The sequence below is a fragment of the Colletotrichum gloeosporioides genome, assembly GCF_011800055.1.
Source record: "Colletotrichum gloeosporioides strain Lc1 chromosome Unknown consensus_67, whole genome shotgun sequence".
Classification (NCBI taxonomy): domain Eukaryota; kingdom Fungi; phylum Ascomycota; class Sordariomycetes; order Glomerellales; family Glomerellaceae; genus Colletotrichum; species Colletotrichum gloeosporioides.
Window position 1 is genome coordinate 569284 of NW_025544712.1, and position 15840 is coordinate 585123.

Below are 15840 nucleotides of genomic sequence, written 5' to 3' on the forward strand. Positions count from 1 at the left end.
CCCCTTCAACTCATTTGCTGCTTTACGCATTCTTTTAATCCCATTTCGGAGAGAGGATTGACCAAGATCAACAGTAGTTATTCAGCATTACAGTGGCTTAGAGGTTATATGCCACCTCCGGCTGAACAATGCGCCAAGATATTGAGCTATATCACCATATCACATTCCGACAGCGAATCAAAGCATTACGGTGATGACTCAAACCAGGTATAATGATGCAGTCCATATGCGTCGATTAGTAAGAGACTCGCGGAAGGGAACCTGTTTGGTACCGGCAATCGCCGCCGTGTCGTACGACGAGGTTCTATTTTGCTAATCTGATTGTTCAGCGAAAGACTCGATTATCTGTCCTTCCGAACACATCAGTTACGAATCAAAGTGGCTTTCATAGGGTATCTTCAGGTAAACGAATATGCGGACTAAGCGGCGTCCGGATGTATAATGGGTCCAAACCTGTTACCGAAACTATTGCCGCTTTGCTTGACTCTGCCCCTGGCACCAGAGCCCCTGTAAGTCATCACAGACCATACGATCGCCGTGTCGCCCAATAGGAATACGTGCTTTCAATGGCGAAAATTACTGTTTCTGATGATCGTGAGCTGCACCCGGGTAATGATGGGTATATATAGTTATTGTCATCGAATGAGCGCTCACTTATCTGGGCTGGCCATCGTGAATTACAATAGATAAAGCCAACCGTCTACTCTCTCTTGAATTTGACTAACTTTCTTCTTGGGGCAGTCATCTCATCATGTCAGCTATTCCTACTCTCGTCGAAAGGGATAAGGAGTACTATGCCCTTGACTTCGGCAGTAATCTACCTCCCGGGACGGATACGGTGGATCAGCTTCACAATAATCAGAGACAGCCAAGACCCCCGTCCCAGCCTCAGAGACCCGTGCCAGAGTGGCCCTCTGAGGAGGAACGGAAAGGGAAATGGATTTCAGCGTATCTTGACACAGTAAGACCATTTTCGTACGAAAGCTGGACAGTGACATAATTGCACTGAGGCACTGACTTGTTGCTTTTCTCCTCATAGCTTGACCCTGAGACTGAATACGACCAAATCATCAAAACCGCGAACTTCTTTTCCGGCAACACATTTGCGGTTGCAATGGGATACTGCTCCACGTTTGTGATGCTGACGCAGCCTCCTGGGGGTGCTGCGGCAATTCACTTTGGGGCCAGAGCATTCAAGCGCCCCCATCGACGGTTTTACGAGACAGCAGACCAGCTCCTAGATTGGATGTGGTACGGCAGTGCGTCCGAGGAGACAAAACGAGGAATCGAGGCCGTAAACAGGCTACACAAAACCATTTGGAAGAACACCCCAGGAGCCTTCAGCAACCCTCCAGAAGGCCAGATGTCCGTGATTGGGTCAGCGGTGTTTGAGACGTATCTCCGAAAGCTTGTTGGGGCGAAGAATCGGGAACCTCATCCTCACGTTGCAGCTGCGTGGCCTGCATGGGCGGAAAGGGTTTTGGCGCAATTTCGAACGGAACCGGCAGACGGGAGCCGCAGCTTTGGAGTCAACTTTCCGAGAACATGGGACGAACTTGAAGGCTTTTATCGCTGGTTTCAGGAATTGCCTTTCGACAAATTGACAAATTCGGAAGATAGACAGAAAGGCCACGCCATCGCTGAGGCTTTCGTAACACAGTTCAGCACACTGTGGTTTCCCAAGTAAGTCGCGCCAACGAGTCAAGACCTCGAACGCTTCGTGTGGATTTCTCGAACAATGGGGATGGCTAATTGACTGAACGCAGACATCTTCACTGGTTTGGCCGTCAGATGCTCCTGACGGTTCTTGCTCCCAAAGTCCGTGAACAGCAAAACATCGGTCACCCGAACCCTGTGCTTGAACGTTTGATTAAGCTTGGGTTGAAGATACAATTTGACTTGATTGACATAATGCCAGACCCGGTCAAGCCAATGCTCTTTGAGGAGTACCAGGCCGTTAAAAAGTGGGGTTGGGGGCAAATAGATGCCGACGTCACTCGGCAATGGGAGCGCAAGGGTCGGGTAATCGATTTCTGTCTAGGAGTGGTTGTACTTTTGTGGGCTGTTATGTTTCTCTGGTACAAGTAAGCTTGAGATTGTCAAAGGTTCTGAGCTACAATTGATGCATTCCTCATTGGTAAAGCCGTCTTAAAACGGCGCCGAACATGGCCTCTTCGTACAAAACCACCAGCCCTTACATGTATCCAGCTAGCCCGGACACCAAACCATTTTGGATAAGAATTGCACTAACGACGGAAAACCCTATCACGTTCTAGAGCGACGTATCAGATGAAACTTCCTTCCACTCATCCAAGAGCTCGATCGTGTCAGCGCACTTCTTGCGCAGTTGGGCCACTGCGTCCGGTCCCAGGGCCAAGCTGATCGGCAATGACCGTCCTTGAACAGTGCCCGAAGATTCCACCAGATCAATGATATGAGAAACCCCTTTTGCGGGGTCTCCAGGCTGCTGATGGTGCGCTCCCTTGAACTGAGCATACAGCGAATCGACGGTGGACTTGTATTCCGGGATCTTCGTGTCCACGTAGACAGTATTGTTGGCGTTCAGCAGTTCGGTGCGGAAGAATCCCGGCTCGACTAGTAGGGTTTTGATTCCAATAGACTTGACCTCCCGGTCAAGCGTTTCGACGGCACCTGATGAAACCAAATACTTGTGTTAGCTTCTTCATCCATGGCTTCCATGGGACAATTGGTTCACGCACCTCTCAACGCGCTCTTGGATGCACAGTATGCCCCTAGGGTAGGGATACCTCCCCAGGCAGCCGTGGAGCCCATGAAGACTAATGTTCCGGACTTGCGAGCTCGAAAATGAGGCAGGAAGGCTCGTGTGATACCGAGAGGTCCAAAGACGTGAGTCTGGAAGACTTTGCTCCAGTCTTCTTGACTATGATTTGTTGGAATTAGGCACGTTATGGGGAATGGAACGATAGTAGCGGTGGGAGTAGCTCACTTGTCATCCTCGATTGTTCCAAAATGCGAGTAGCCAGCATTGTTGACCAAAACATCAACACCGCCATAGATACCCAACGCCTCTTGAGCCACCCTGTTAAACTCGGACTGGCTAGCCAGAAGGTCAAGCTTCAATACGGCTGCGCCAGCCTGACGAAAGTGGACTATCTTTGAGATGTCGCGGGCTGTCGCAATGACCTTGTCTCCTTTTGCGAGGATTGCTTTGACAAACTCAGCGCCGAAGCCCGAGGTGCTTCCGGTGATGAGCCAAACGAGAGGTGCCATGATGAATCGAGTGCGTTTGCTATCCAGCTGTTGTATGTCTTCCGGAGATGGAGCAACGAAGATCATGGTCAATCATCCGCCATCAAACGACCTTAAATAGCAACGCGTCAAACAACTGATTTGAAATCCTGCGAAGTTACGGTTATCACGGCCTTGGGGAACTGAAGTCACTTTGGCCGTGTCAGCGGACTTCGGGGAGAACTGGCGGACATAGCGGAAGTAAGGATATCAGACGCAAAGTCTAGTTTGAATACTAAGCTACGGACACCATCGTGTTGCGGATCATGCCAATACTTACGATTGGAAGCATGTGCAATGTTATGTCTTGTGAAGGCGCCACCTAATCACAATGTCTCCGAACCAATACCGAGCACCCTTGCGCTCCATAGAGCTGTGGATTGTCATTCTTGACCTGCACAATTTATCAGCAAAGCCAAGAAGATGACGATATTGTGATTCTTGGCTACATGCCGTCCGAGAGAGGAAAACGGTACGGTGGTTGCTATCACCTTGGCAATTTCGAGATATTGTCTAAGCCACCTAGCCCTTGTGGACATCGATTTGGGTCTCAGGAGAAGGTCGCTGATCTCTGCAGTACTTAAGAAAGGCAACAAACTGCCTCACGGCATGGTGAGAGCCTTTTCAAATCACCTCATATCTTCGACCTATGATCTAAAAATCTAAAATCTTGAAGTCTAACAACAATCCTAAAACATGTCTCTTATCAGCATCGCCAAAGGCAGTCTTCATTTGGCCGGCCTCCTTCATCGGCCGGAGACAGCCTCAGCCAAGGCTCCAGGTCTCGTCGTCGTTCACCCTGGCGGCGGCGTCAAGGAGCAAACAGCCAGCCTCTATGCGGAGCGTATGTCTCAGCAGGGGTTCGTGTCTGTTGCCTTCGACGCGCTGTACCAAGGGCAGTCTGAGGGCAGCCCTCACTACCTAGAAGACCCGGGCTCCAGGGTTTCTGACGTCTCCGCTGTCGTGGATTACTTGCAAACTCTCGATTATGTCGATTCAGGTGCCATCGCAGTTCTCGGAATCTGCGCGGGCGGCGGGTACGGAATTGCCGCAGCAGCTACTGATCACCGCATCAAGGCAGTAGCTGCAATCAGCCTAGTCAACATTGGCGACACCAACCGCCAGGGGTGGCTCAACACTCTGAATACATCGGACGCTTTATCTGCGGTCGAGTCGGCCGCTGGAACTATTCAAGACATCGCTGCGGGTGGCAACATTACCTACCTGCAGTACGTTCCCGACCCTCCCCAAGCCGATACCCCCCCTGACCTGGTCGATGCGTGGGACTACTACCGGACCCCTCGCGGCTTTTTCAACACGTCCGAGAACCGCATGCACCCCGCTTCTATCCCTCTGATTTACCGTTTCGACGCCTGGCACCTGGCAGACCAGCTTCTCTCGCAGCCAACCATACTGATCGCCGGGGAGGATGCCGATAGCCGCTGGGGGACCGACGATGTTTACGACAAGATCAAGAATACCAACCCCAATGCAGTAAAGATCTTGGTTCCAGGCGGGCGCCACATGGATTTCTACGACTTGGAACCTTACGTCGCTCCCTCGGTTGCAAATGTGACCGACTTCTTCAAGACCCACCTGAACCTGTGAAGGAGCTGAAAGCTTGAAGCGGGAATGGCAGCCAACGTGACGCTGAAATGCGTTTCAGAGGCCTCACATAGATGAAGCTTGGGATAGATTTGTCGTCCCTTGATCTACCTCGGTCTCAAGATATTCTTCTGAATAAAGCTCTACCACTTCATCCTTCTAGCCGGCTCACCTTCAGGCATCGCTGAATCATGATTCACGTGAACTCACAAAGATGACTTGTGTCTTGAACTTCTGTGTCCAATGGCCTTTGTAGTGAACTTGTCCTATCCAGCAATCCTCAGCTGTCAACCCTAAATGGTCGAATTGCTTACTTCCCCATCGCAGGTGCATCCCAGTTTGCAGACGTGATGCCAGCACTTCCACCTTTCCTCTCTCTGACGTATCGACTGAAGATTTCCATGCCCGGACCATCGTGAAGACTTTCAATCCACATCACCTGACATAGACTGCATTTGACCTCAAGCCACATGATACCTAGAGTGTTCTCCATCAGTGGATAGAGCCTTTCCATTAACCACTCTTGATCTTGGCCATGGAACAACGATACCGCGCCGACCATTAATGCCCAAGCAAAGAGAAAGCTTTCTCCAGCATTGGCGGGCGAGAATATGAGACAAGCTTCGCGAAATTGAGCAGCTAAATATGGATACTGGGTTTTCAGACCAGGAAAGTTCCAGAAGACGGTTGTCAAATAAGCGTGAAGCGACAAGCGGAGAATCTCTGCAAGGGGATTGCATGGATGGTCGTGAAGATCAAGCAAGAGAAGCCGTGACTGAATCGATGTCAGAAACCCTTCAACAACTATGTCCGAGAGTTTTTCACCGCTGCCATGACTGCTGTTGATTAGCTGCGATAGAACCTGGACATCTTCGAAAGAGCTGTGCAGTCCCCTGTCCAGTTCGCGGGTAAGATGGCGGGATCGAGAAAAGCAGGATTGATCAACCGATTCGGCATAGATAGGCTCAGCCAAACCAGAGCCCTCGCATTTGGACGATCCCACGTTTTGCGAATACGCCGGCTTGTAGCCAGTGCACATGCTGTAGATCAAATCTGCCCTTCACGCAATTTGGTCAGCGTCGTTTTGGGGATTCTGCTGAAGGTGGCGAGAACGGGAGGTTGATACTTACCGACGCAGCTTTTCCTGAAGCAGAGGCTTTTCGTCATACGAACTCAGCCCGCCGCGGAGATCAATGATCTTTCTCAACCCCATCATGTGCATGTGGGCACACTCGATATCTCCGAAGCACTCCGCAATGAAGACCATAAACATGACGACAGTGGTTGTGGAATCAGTCAATGCGGTCTTCGGATTGCTAAGCTGCCTATTGAGCTCACTGACTGTTCGATACAAGTGGTACTTTGTTCTTTCGCTCTTCTGACCTGCCAGACTGTCGAAAAAGAATGACGTAGTGTAGAGAACAGCGTGGAGATAGGCTAGGTCAAGTTGGGTCCAGTGGAACCAGTATGTGTTGCTAATATCAGAGTAAGAGTACTTTGCGATCGGGTACATGTTGGTCTTCAAGTGGGTGTAATCTAGGAGGAAGAGCACGTTAATGAGGGTGACTGATTGCCAACGGCCTATAAAAGACCCAACTTACAGGTACATAGCATTCGACGGGCATGAATATCAATATTTTCGGTGAAATTGACGAAAGCAAAGATGCTAGCAGGCGGAGGAAGTAAAACGGAATGTGTAGCGCCGACAGGAGCTTTGTCACCGAAGGCCCCATCATCTCCTTCAGGGTTCATGTTCTCTTGATGGAACTCCCGTAAAGCTCTTCCATCAAGAGCGATGGTAGAGATCTGCCGCTGTTGTCGATCTAAACCGATTCGTTTGCGAGTGTTTTTCCCCTTCATTACATGGCTTCGAATAAGCTTGCGATCTCTCTCAGTGGGCGTCTCATTCGTAGTCGTCACGACAAATGCTAGTTCTCTTTTTGTTTCTTCGCCTGTGAGTCTAACTTCATTGAGGACAATGGAATTCGGAAGATAATCGTACCTTTGAGCAGGGCTGCTCTTGACGAATCCATCGAGATTGGAGCGCTAGCAAACACCGAACGGAACGGGTGAATTTTCTGACAAGTATCCGCTTGTACAGGAGGCTTCAAATTTGTTTCGACTTGTTGATGCTTGACGAGACGGAGCGGACGTTTTTTCTTGACGTCTAAAGTAGGAAAACAATCAAAGCGGAGGGGCTACGGACAGAATAACGGCTTCCCGCAGACCCAGAATTGACCTTCGACACGAAGCACTGACCCACGTCTTGAGGTCTTGCCAAGACTTAGATTGTTTTCCTATTTAGATCTAGTGCGAACTAAAATCGGAAAACACGGTTGTCAGTCTCCCCGCCCATTTCGCTGGTTAAATGATTTGCCTTTGGACTCCCAGCAAGATGAGAGCGATTGCGAACGGAGAGAAATAAGCTCTGCGTGATCCGCTAAGTGGTAAACAGACTCTCAAAATGTTGCCAAAGCATGCCTTGCGCAGAGTGCATGCTGAGAGGCAGGTCATTCTGACGTTTGTGAAATAATACAGACTCCACATCGTCGTCAACCTAGTCGCTCCATTTAAAAGCAGCAATTATTTCATCCTCAGTGTTGACCACCTGTTCAAAAATCAACGTCATCGAAACGCAGTTCTTCCACTGCCTTCATCATGGGCTTCGAATCTTAGATACATAGTCCAAAAGATTGATATGCGAGATTATAAACCGGGTTGCGGTGTAGACCCAGAGTTCTCACTCTGGTACAATGAGTGAACCTGATTTTTTACTCATGTTTCCATTGCACAGACGTACAGATGCCTCATCTCAGTCTCCTGGGGCAATTAAGATCCAACTGCAACGACCCGCGCCACCGACTCTTTTTCGCCTGGAGGCGCTGTAGTTTCACTCGCAGCTGGCGTTCCGTTGGTCGTGGTATGAGAGATGTTTGGCTTCCCCACTCCCCGCGCACCATTATCAAATCCATGACCACCATCACCACGCCGCAGTCTGAGAGTCAAAGAGCTTCGCGCCGGCTTTTGAAGGTTCCTGGTTCGGCGTTTGAAGCCCGTTCACACCACACTTTGCGGTCGAGTCAGAGAGATTACGGCTCCACACTAGATTCTTGTTTCCGTCTTCCGCGCGGCTTGTTCTCTTGAATGCTTCTCCAAACATTTTACACATTCTTGGAGACGAAAGTTCAGATTACTTCGTATTCGCTGCATCCGTACCTCCGACCGATCCGTGGCAGCGTTAGCTAGAGAAATACAATACAATTTATATTGCTCTGTGTCGTTCCACATTGTTGTCAGAACAGCCTCCGATGCTACGATCAACCACCACCACCATGGCGGAGGGCAGCACTTCCCAACGACAATTCATGTCGTTCACCAAGACTTACCACCACAAACCATACGACCTGATCTCTCCCTCTCGACCTGAGCTCTCAGCAGCTGGCAAGAATGTCGTGATTACTGGAGGCGGCACCAGCATAGGTAAATCGATCGCCCTTTCTTTCGCTAAGGCCGGTGCGAGCTCCGTCTCTATTCTCGGCCGACGGCTCGACCGTCTTGAGATCGCTGTCGCAGATATCCGCAGCGCCGCCAAACCTGGAACTCGAGTTCTTTGCAAGAAAGCGGATCTCTCAATTTGCGATGAAGCTCGTGTGGCCATTGACGAGATTTCGCTAGTGGTCGGAGATATACACATCTTTGTTTCCAATGCTGGGTTCTTCCCGAAAGTTGGCGGTGTCGTCCACCAAGCAGCGGAAGACTACCTGGAGGGTTTCAAGCTCAACGTTATCACCACGCTGCATGCCTTGCAAGCCTTTGTCCCCCACGCAGCCCAAGGCGCCATAGTGCTGAATATTTCGACATCTTTAGCCCACATTAAACCGTGGGCAGGACTCTCGGGCTACTGCGTTACCAAAGCAGCAAATCTCAAGCTGGTGGACTTTTTCGCGGCGGAGAATACTGAGATTCACGTTGTAAACGTTCAGCCGGGAGTCGTCGAAACCGAGCTGAGCCCCCAAGGCACTACCTTCAACACGACTGATGATCGTAAGTACACCAGTGCATGAACACGACTTCACCCCGCTGACAAACCTACGCAACAGCGGCACTCCCTGGCCACTTTTGCGTGTGGCTAGCCTCTCCCGAAGCACGATTTCTCAAGAACAAATTCGTCTGGGCCAACTGGGATGTCGAGGAGTTGATGAGTCGGGCGGGAGAGATCGAGTCATCTCACCTTCTTACGTGGATTATTGACGGTGTTCGTATATGATCCTACTAGATGCTACCAGGTAGAGTTCACAGATTTTACCTACGCGCCACACCTGGTTTCAGCATGACGCAGGTATTTCCATACTTGGATTCAATCAATTGACACATTCGGATAAATCAAACGTGTTTCCATGAAGAAGTGTCCAGTATAATGTGCGTTCCCAGCTCTTGCAACAGTCGTGCAGGAGGTTTGCAGTATGCGTCAAGCGCACTCGTGCAACTTTGCTTCTATCAGAAGTCGTGATGAGACTCATCAGCCCAAGGGAAGTACAACAGTGTTGAGAGTACAATGGTCTCCAAAACAGCAGGAGCGTTGGGTAAAAAGAACGAGGTTGTAGAGATCAAGAGACCACGGCTAAGCAATGAAGGCGTCCCTCAAGCCATACTGGTTCATCGACGTTTGGCGTGACAAACGTCACTATCGCGCATACCGGTGGATATCCAATGACCATATCTATACCACGACATTTCGATCAATACTTTCACCATGTTCAAAGACCTCAGGCTTGCGGACTTGCAGGCAGAGAAGAGGGGCGCAAACTGGGTGATAAGATCCTCAACCCATAAGCCTTTCCATCTGCTCTAAGGACTTAGCTTAGTCGCGACACGCTCTTTTGCATTGGCCTGGTCTCTACCACCAGGCTGTAACTTTGTGAGGTGACCGCGAACGACAATAGCGGGTTAGTACATCTATCCCCCCTCAACATAAAGGACGTGTGTGGTTAAGAAGACGTCAGATGTCGACTCGATTAGTTACTACTAAATTAGGGACTTTGCGTATTGTAGGATGGCAACTTCTTCAAAGTTTCCCAGCTCGACATGTACATTCTTTTGGCCCGAACCAGGAGGTAGGATATCCCATCCGTTCTGTTCCGCGAGATGAAGAATGGGCGCCTTCATATCTGTCGGAATCTTCCTGACCTGCCAATCTCTTCCTGTCAGTTGCTCAACTTTGCGTGCCACCTCGTCCAGCGTGTACCATGCATTGGCAACGGTGATCCAGGTGTTTTTGTACTCCAGTGGTCTCTCAAAGGTAGCAGCTAGCACACGACCGATATCGTACCGTAACGTAAACGGATGCCGAACCTGCCCGCTGCCTCTGACGGTAATGCTGAGTGCATCGACATCTGCGCCCACAAGCAAGGGTAGAATATCGTCGAAAAACCCGCTGGCAATCGCGGTCCAGCCTGCACTAGTCAGGAATACGGTTCTGCGGACAAGGCATAGCGCGAAAGGGTCTTGCCAGGCGAAAAATTCAAGAGGTGAAACTCACCGTCAGGGAAACGAGCCTCATGGAGTATCTGCCGCATTTCACGCTTGGCGGCAAAGAAGTCTGATTTACCAGCCCCAGTGTCGGGATGCACACCATATTCGCTGGCAACGAATCGTTTGACGCCTTGATCTTTCGCTTGCCGGATCAAGTTCAGTTGGGCGGTTTTCCCTTGGAGACCTGAGACTATGAGCACAATTTTTGCTGGCGTAGCCCGGATAACCTACCAACCGTGGAAACAACAACGTCAAAGGCTTCAAGCGATGCAAGCTTCTGCGTCTTGATTCCTGCGACAACCTGAAATGACTTGTTAGCGCTCTCGTGTAGGCCGTCGCCTTTGGGATGCGCTGAATATTTACGAACCGTCTCTTGCCGTGAAATTGGCGCAACGTCGAACCCTTTTCCAGCGAGCGCTCGAGTAACTGGCCCCAAGTCAGCTTTGTGACACATGTAGAGCAAGTCCATATCGCGTATTCCTCACCCTCACGTCCGACCCGACCGGTCGCACCGAACACAGCGACCTTTTTGTACGGAGTCATCTTTTCAAGGCGCTGTCTCTAGCAATGTGTATGATCAGTTGTGCTATTGAACACTTACACTTGACCTTAATAGCGACGCTAGAGTACAGGTGTCTACCGCGATGCTTATTAGTAATGTCATTAGACGAGACTGAGGTTGCGTTACAAATCGTCGAAGTGTTGAATAATTATGGAAACGTAACAACTATCGCCCAAGTGCCAGGTCATGCGATGAATGGGCAGTAATTATTTTCTACCGAGCAGTGAACCTTCTTGTGGCGGTCTGGATTCGGAGAAAGCTTACAGCTTCTTGTCGATGTCAAGCACGCCATTTCTCTCGCACTGGATGGGATAGAGCCACCAGCCAGACCCTCCACAATCTCGGCAAGAGAAATGAAATCTGGACGCTAACCTCAGAGTCCAAACCCGCAAGTAAAGTTCTGGGAGGATCCTATCCCAGGCGACTTTTGTTTTGCTCTCGAACGTAAAACAGCACCAGGTGAAACCAAACTACAGGCCGTGTAGAAATGTTCAGGGCCCAATTGTTGGTTACACGAGGAAAATGAGGGAGGAGCGTTGTAGATTTCCAAAGGATTCATGTACATGTACCCCTGAATAATAGCGATAGTCCACAAGCTACACCTACAACACTTCATTTATGTTGTTAGAGGTAGCAAGCCCCGTTCTCGGCCTAGAAGGTATGGAACTCCATACCATATACGAGATCAACCAATACTTACCTGAAAGTGGGCCAAAGGAACATTCCACACTCACAGGCTCTCGCCTTCGTAGAGTTCCATCAAAGACTCCCTGCTGGATAAGATACTGGATGAACCTGGAAATGGTTTCGTGCAGTAAGCGTCCTAATATTCAATTCAATATTCAATTACTGTTTTTTCAGATGAAAGTAGACTACGGTGTGAAGGCCTCCAGTTTTCTCCGATTCGTCGCAACCATAAAGCTCGCTATTAGGGACGAAAGAGTATTGATCTTCACCCTTGTACTCTGATGAGTTCAAATCCCGTGATCGGTTCAAATCCCGCGATCAGTTCAAATTCCGCACTGATTCAACTCTACCTTAGTCTAGTCCAAATCGAGGAACCAACGATTACAAATGGAATGATCAACAAACATTCGTATTGCAATCCGATCCGGACCTCCCGGATTGCGCGACCGACCCCGCCGGTGGTTGTGTAAGAATCCATGTTTGCTGCAATGTCCCTACCACCACCCTTACAGGCCCCAATGATTGCAATGAACAACAACCACTAGTGAACCCGAAATACCACAAAAGCGAAGCAATCTGGAAAGTATTTGCCACTGCCATATCACAAGTCTCACATGTCCACATACTGTTGCTGTTACGAAGTCTCAAGATGCGGCCATTCACTTGGTCTACTTGCTTCTGCTGGCTTTGCGTTTGCTGCCTCGTTTCTGCTCGCCCGAATCGCGCCAAAGAAGCACACGTCCTTTGGCAACCATCTACTCCGAAATCCTCTTGGTTAGAATGTACAACTCAGCGCTTGAATAGCGACCTGCTTGTTACTCGCTATGATTCCGGTGAACTCTGGTCGGTTGACATACGTACTGGAAACGCTACCTTGGTCTACCAGTTCCCAAATTCGTCGGCCGTAACCTTGGGAATAGTCGAGCACCTGGACGATGTGTTTGCTGTCAATGCCGGCCAGGTTCGGGCTGATGGTATTCCAATACCAGGCACATGCTCGGTCTGGAGTATCGAACTGGCGAACTGGCGAACGACAAGCAGAACACCACCAACAGCCAGGCTCATCTCCGAAGTTCCAAACGCCGGATTCCTCAATGGAATTAACGTCCTGAACCAAGCCACCAACCGCAGACCCCGAAGCTGAGGTCCAACGGCCAAAACATTTCTGCTCCTCGCGGATGCGGCCAATGGCGTCATTTACGGCATCGGTATGAACGTGCATCAGAAAACTCTCATTATTCTATTCCAACCCAAGTCTCTTGTCAGCCCTACTTGACAAGCAAATAACATCAGGATTGAACGGCATCGAGCTTCCCTCGGTGCCGGACCCAAAACATGTATACTTTACCACGGGTTTTCGCGCCATGTTCTACCGAATCAATCTGTCATCTGATGGCACTCAAATCCCCCAAGATGCAAAACCAGAGCTTCTCCTCTCTGGTTTTGAGTACCTTGACGACTTCATTCTAGAGGCGGACGGTACAGCCTACTTAACGACATCTATTTCAAATCAGGTCGTGAAGCTCTTCCGGACGGGAAGCAAACCATGATTGCCGAGGGAGACATTGTGGCACAATCAACGGATGCTGTGCTAGTGTACAACGGAGATCGTAAGGTTTTGTTCGTTATACCTTGGTCGCGGGCGGGAAATGACTCCACCCTAATACCGATCACAGAGATTGTCCTAGCGTCTCAGCATACCGTAGCATTTGACATGCTGGGGCTGCCGATCCTATGTACTGTAGTCCACCAGCAGTTGATGGGATAACAGGCTTGAGACATGTAAGTTTACTCACTTATTCCTCAAATTAAGCGCCAATTAGTCGAGGTTCTTTCAGGTGCAATAGAACATCTATATCTCCACGCTGTCAACTAAAGCCCCTCTGACAGATAAGCTTTATTCATTGGCTAGGGCTACGAGATCTTGCAAACCCCCTCTACTAAAGCTTCGCTGATCGATGATTCAAACACCCATCCCCTAAATTAACCCGTAGCATTCTTGGCGGCCTGAAGAATCCAAGGTTTAGACACTAATGCTGTTTATGCGAGGAGAAGTATCACCTTATTGCCGGCTGTCGAGTAGAGTTATCCGTACGGAGAAAAACTGGTGTTCGTACGGCTACGCCACAGCCTATGTGCGGGCCCAGCCACAGCATCAGCCTGGGCGCCCCACACCACCCGCACCCGCGCCCGTACCGCGTGCACGCCGACCGAAGGACAATGTCTTCAAACCGGGCGCAAAGTTCGAGGAAAAGTCGCAGAAATACGCGGGTTACTTCAGAGTGCTTTTTAGCGGGCAAAGATACGTTTTCGGGCGGTTTAGGGTTAGTTAAAGGTTAGGGTTCGGGGTAAGTTACGGTCAGTGGTTAGAGGTTCGGGGAAGTGACATTCATTAGCTGAGGGCGGTTTGAGGGATGTGGTTAGAAGAGGGGGTTGTCAGTTTTTCTCCGTAGGATAACTCTACTCCCGGCTGTCAGATTTACATGCATATCAATCACGATTAGGCCATGATTAGTAACATAATGAGAAAGATTCATAACAGGTTTCTGAACGCAATCGCTTGGCATGAATAATTAAGAACATCTATTATTACTAATGTACTCGGCAAGAGGCTCATAAAGAGTTGCGTGTGCGGCATATTTGGCCTTGTCTCGTTTCCTGCTCCATCCAGCTGTACTTGCACTATCAACAACCCACGGTGAAATTCTTGTTACAATGCTCATTCTTATCGCCGGTATCACGGGAATGTGTGGTCAGCCCTGCGCTCAAGTCGCGCTGGATTGGGGCCATCAAGTTCGCGGAATGGGACGGAATGCGGGTAAACTGGCCGATAAAATCGCGTGTCGCCTTGAGAGCTTCGTGTCAGTTGCCCATTACTACGACCTGGAGGGTCTCCGTAATGCTGTAGCGGGAGTCGACGCAGTGATATGTGCGTACAACAACAGTCCTGAGCTTGTGGTCGGGGCGCAGCTTGCGTTACTGTATGCCGCGGAAAAGGCTGGTGTGAAAGTAAGTTCAGAAAGTAATTCGAATCGGGCGGCTTGCTAAACCATGGCCTAGATATTTCACGCTGCCTCTTGGAATTACGATTGGACAAGGCTTCAACTCGGCGAACATGAGAACTACGATGCTTACATTGCGTTCAAACGGACTGTTGAGATTTCATCAACCATCAGGCCTTTGTACGGCTTTACTGGGGGGATAATCGAATATCCATGGTATCGCGACCGGACACGGAATGCCATCAACGTGGAGGAGGGTACTGTCTCGTACTTTGGCACCGGCACTGAAGAGCACATTTGGATTACCTTGAACGATCTGGCTGCGTATACCATCTGTGCTATCTCCGACCAACAAGCTACTGCAGGCGGGCTTTATTACGTTGAGAGCTTCCGTGCAACCTTTCCTGACCTAGGAAGAGTTTACGGTGAAGCACGTGGCGTTGAGATACGCGAAATCTGTGTCGGCGATACGCAGACAGCGCGACAACTGCTTCAGCAAGCACGCGAAAGCACTGCTACTTATGATTGGAATAAGTACATCGGCCTCGCATACGTAACTGCTTTCAATGAAGGCAAATTAGGCTGGAAAGAATCTATTGATAGCAAGCGGTGGGCAGGTCGAGTCCATCAAACTGACTGGCGAAGCTGGCTGGCACAGCATCAGGACGCCTAGGCAGTCTCTTAGCTAATTCCACCGGTTGCTTGCAAGATCAATCAAATTTTCTATTTTTGATTTCCTAGACACGCTTTCGTTCGTGTACGCGTGATTTCAATCCTAGCTATTGAGTTTGTTTGGGCTGCACACAATTCCAGACACAATCAATGCCCCTATCTGTCCGCATCAGTACCACTGATAGGCTCGGTACAAGTGATATCTCGGGGAACGCCAGTGACTGAATTTGCGAAAATAGAGTCAAACTAACCAACATTCTGGGCGCTGAAGATAATGACATTCAAGACATGTCTGCTGGTGGTAAGCACGCTGATCCGAAGGTCCAAGTTGGCTTAAGCGTATTTGTCACAAGGAGAATGCTTGCATGAACATTGTTGCAATCCCTAACGTGTGTTGGTAAGGCATGTAATATCATAATGTGTGTAGCTTGATACAATTGGAATAATACGGTATAGTGGTTCAGTAAATCAACTGATGTAGCTGAGCTCAACAGTCATGCTCAAGTAAAC

The 15840-nt window shown here is 49.6% G+C and overlaps 4 protein-coding genes across 4 annotated transcripts; 2 read left to right on the forward strand and 2 right to left on the reverse strand.

The window, feature by feature from the left end:
* Positions 1 to 751: 751 nt before the first annotated feature.
* On the forward strand, positions 752 to 9142 carry GCG54_00005562 (uncharacterized protein; the record flags this gene model as incomplete). Its single annotated transcript, XM_045405584.1, has 7 exons — positions 752 to 961; positions 1040 to 1683; positions 1767 to 2084; positions 3981 to 4368; positions 4597 to 4874; positions 8222 to 8919; positions 8976 to 9142. 7 exons carry the CDS (start codon positions 752 to 754, stop codon positions 9140 to 9142), a joined length of 2703 nt encoding a protein of 900 aa, XP_045260565.1.
* GCG54_00005563 (3-alpha-(or 20-beta)-hydroxysteroid dehydrogenase) lies at positions 2273 to 3318 on the reverse strand (the record flags this gene model as incomplete). The annotated part of the gene is made up of 3 exons (XM_045405585.1): positions 2273 to 2652; positions 2721 to 2902; positions 2969 to 3318. The coding sequence occupies 3 exons, from the start codon at positions 3316 to 3318 to the stop codon at positions 2273 to 2275; spliced, it is 912 nt and encodes a 303-aa protein (XP_045260566.1).
* Positions 5186 to 6908, reverse strand: GCG54_00005564 (uncharacterized protein; the record flags this gene model as incomplete). The annotated part of the gene is made up of 4 exons (XM_045405586.1): positions 5186 to 5933; positions 6006 to 6411; positions 6477 to 6827; positions 6878 to 6908. 4 exons carry the CDS (start codon positions 6906 to 6908, stop codon positions 5186 to 5188), a joined length of 1536 nt encoding a protein of 511 aa, XP_045260567.1.
* Positions 9143 to 14371: 5229 nt separating the features above from the next.
* On the forward strand, positions 14372 to 15331 carry GCG54_00005565 (uncharacterized protein; the record flags this gene model as incomplete). The annotated part of the gene is made up of 2 exons (XM_045405587.1): positions 14372 to 14665; positions 14717 to 15331. 2 exons carry the CDS (start codon positions 14372 to 14374, stop codon positions 15329 to 15331), a joined length of 909 nt encoding a protein of 302 aa, XP_045260568.1.
* Between the last annotated feature and the right edge of the window lie 509 nt (positions 15332 to 15840).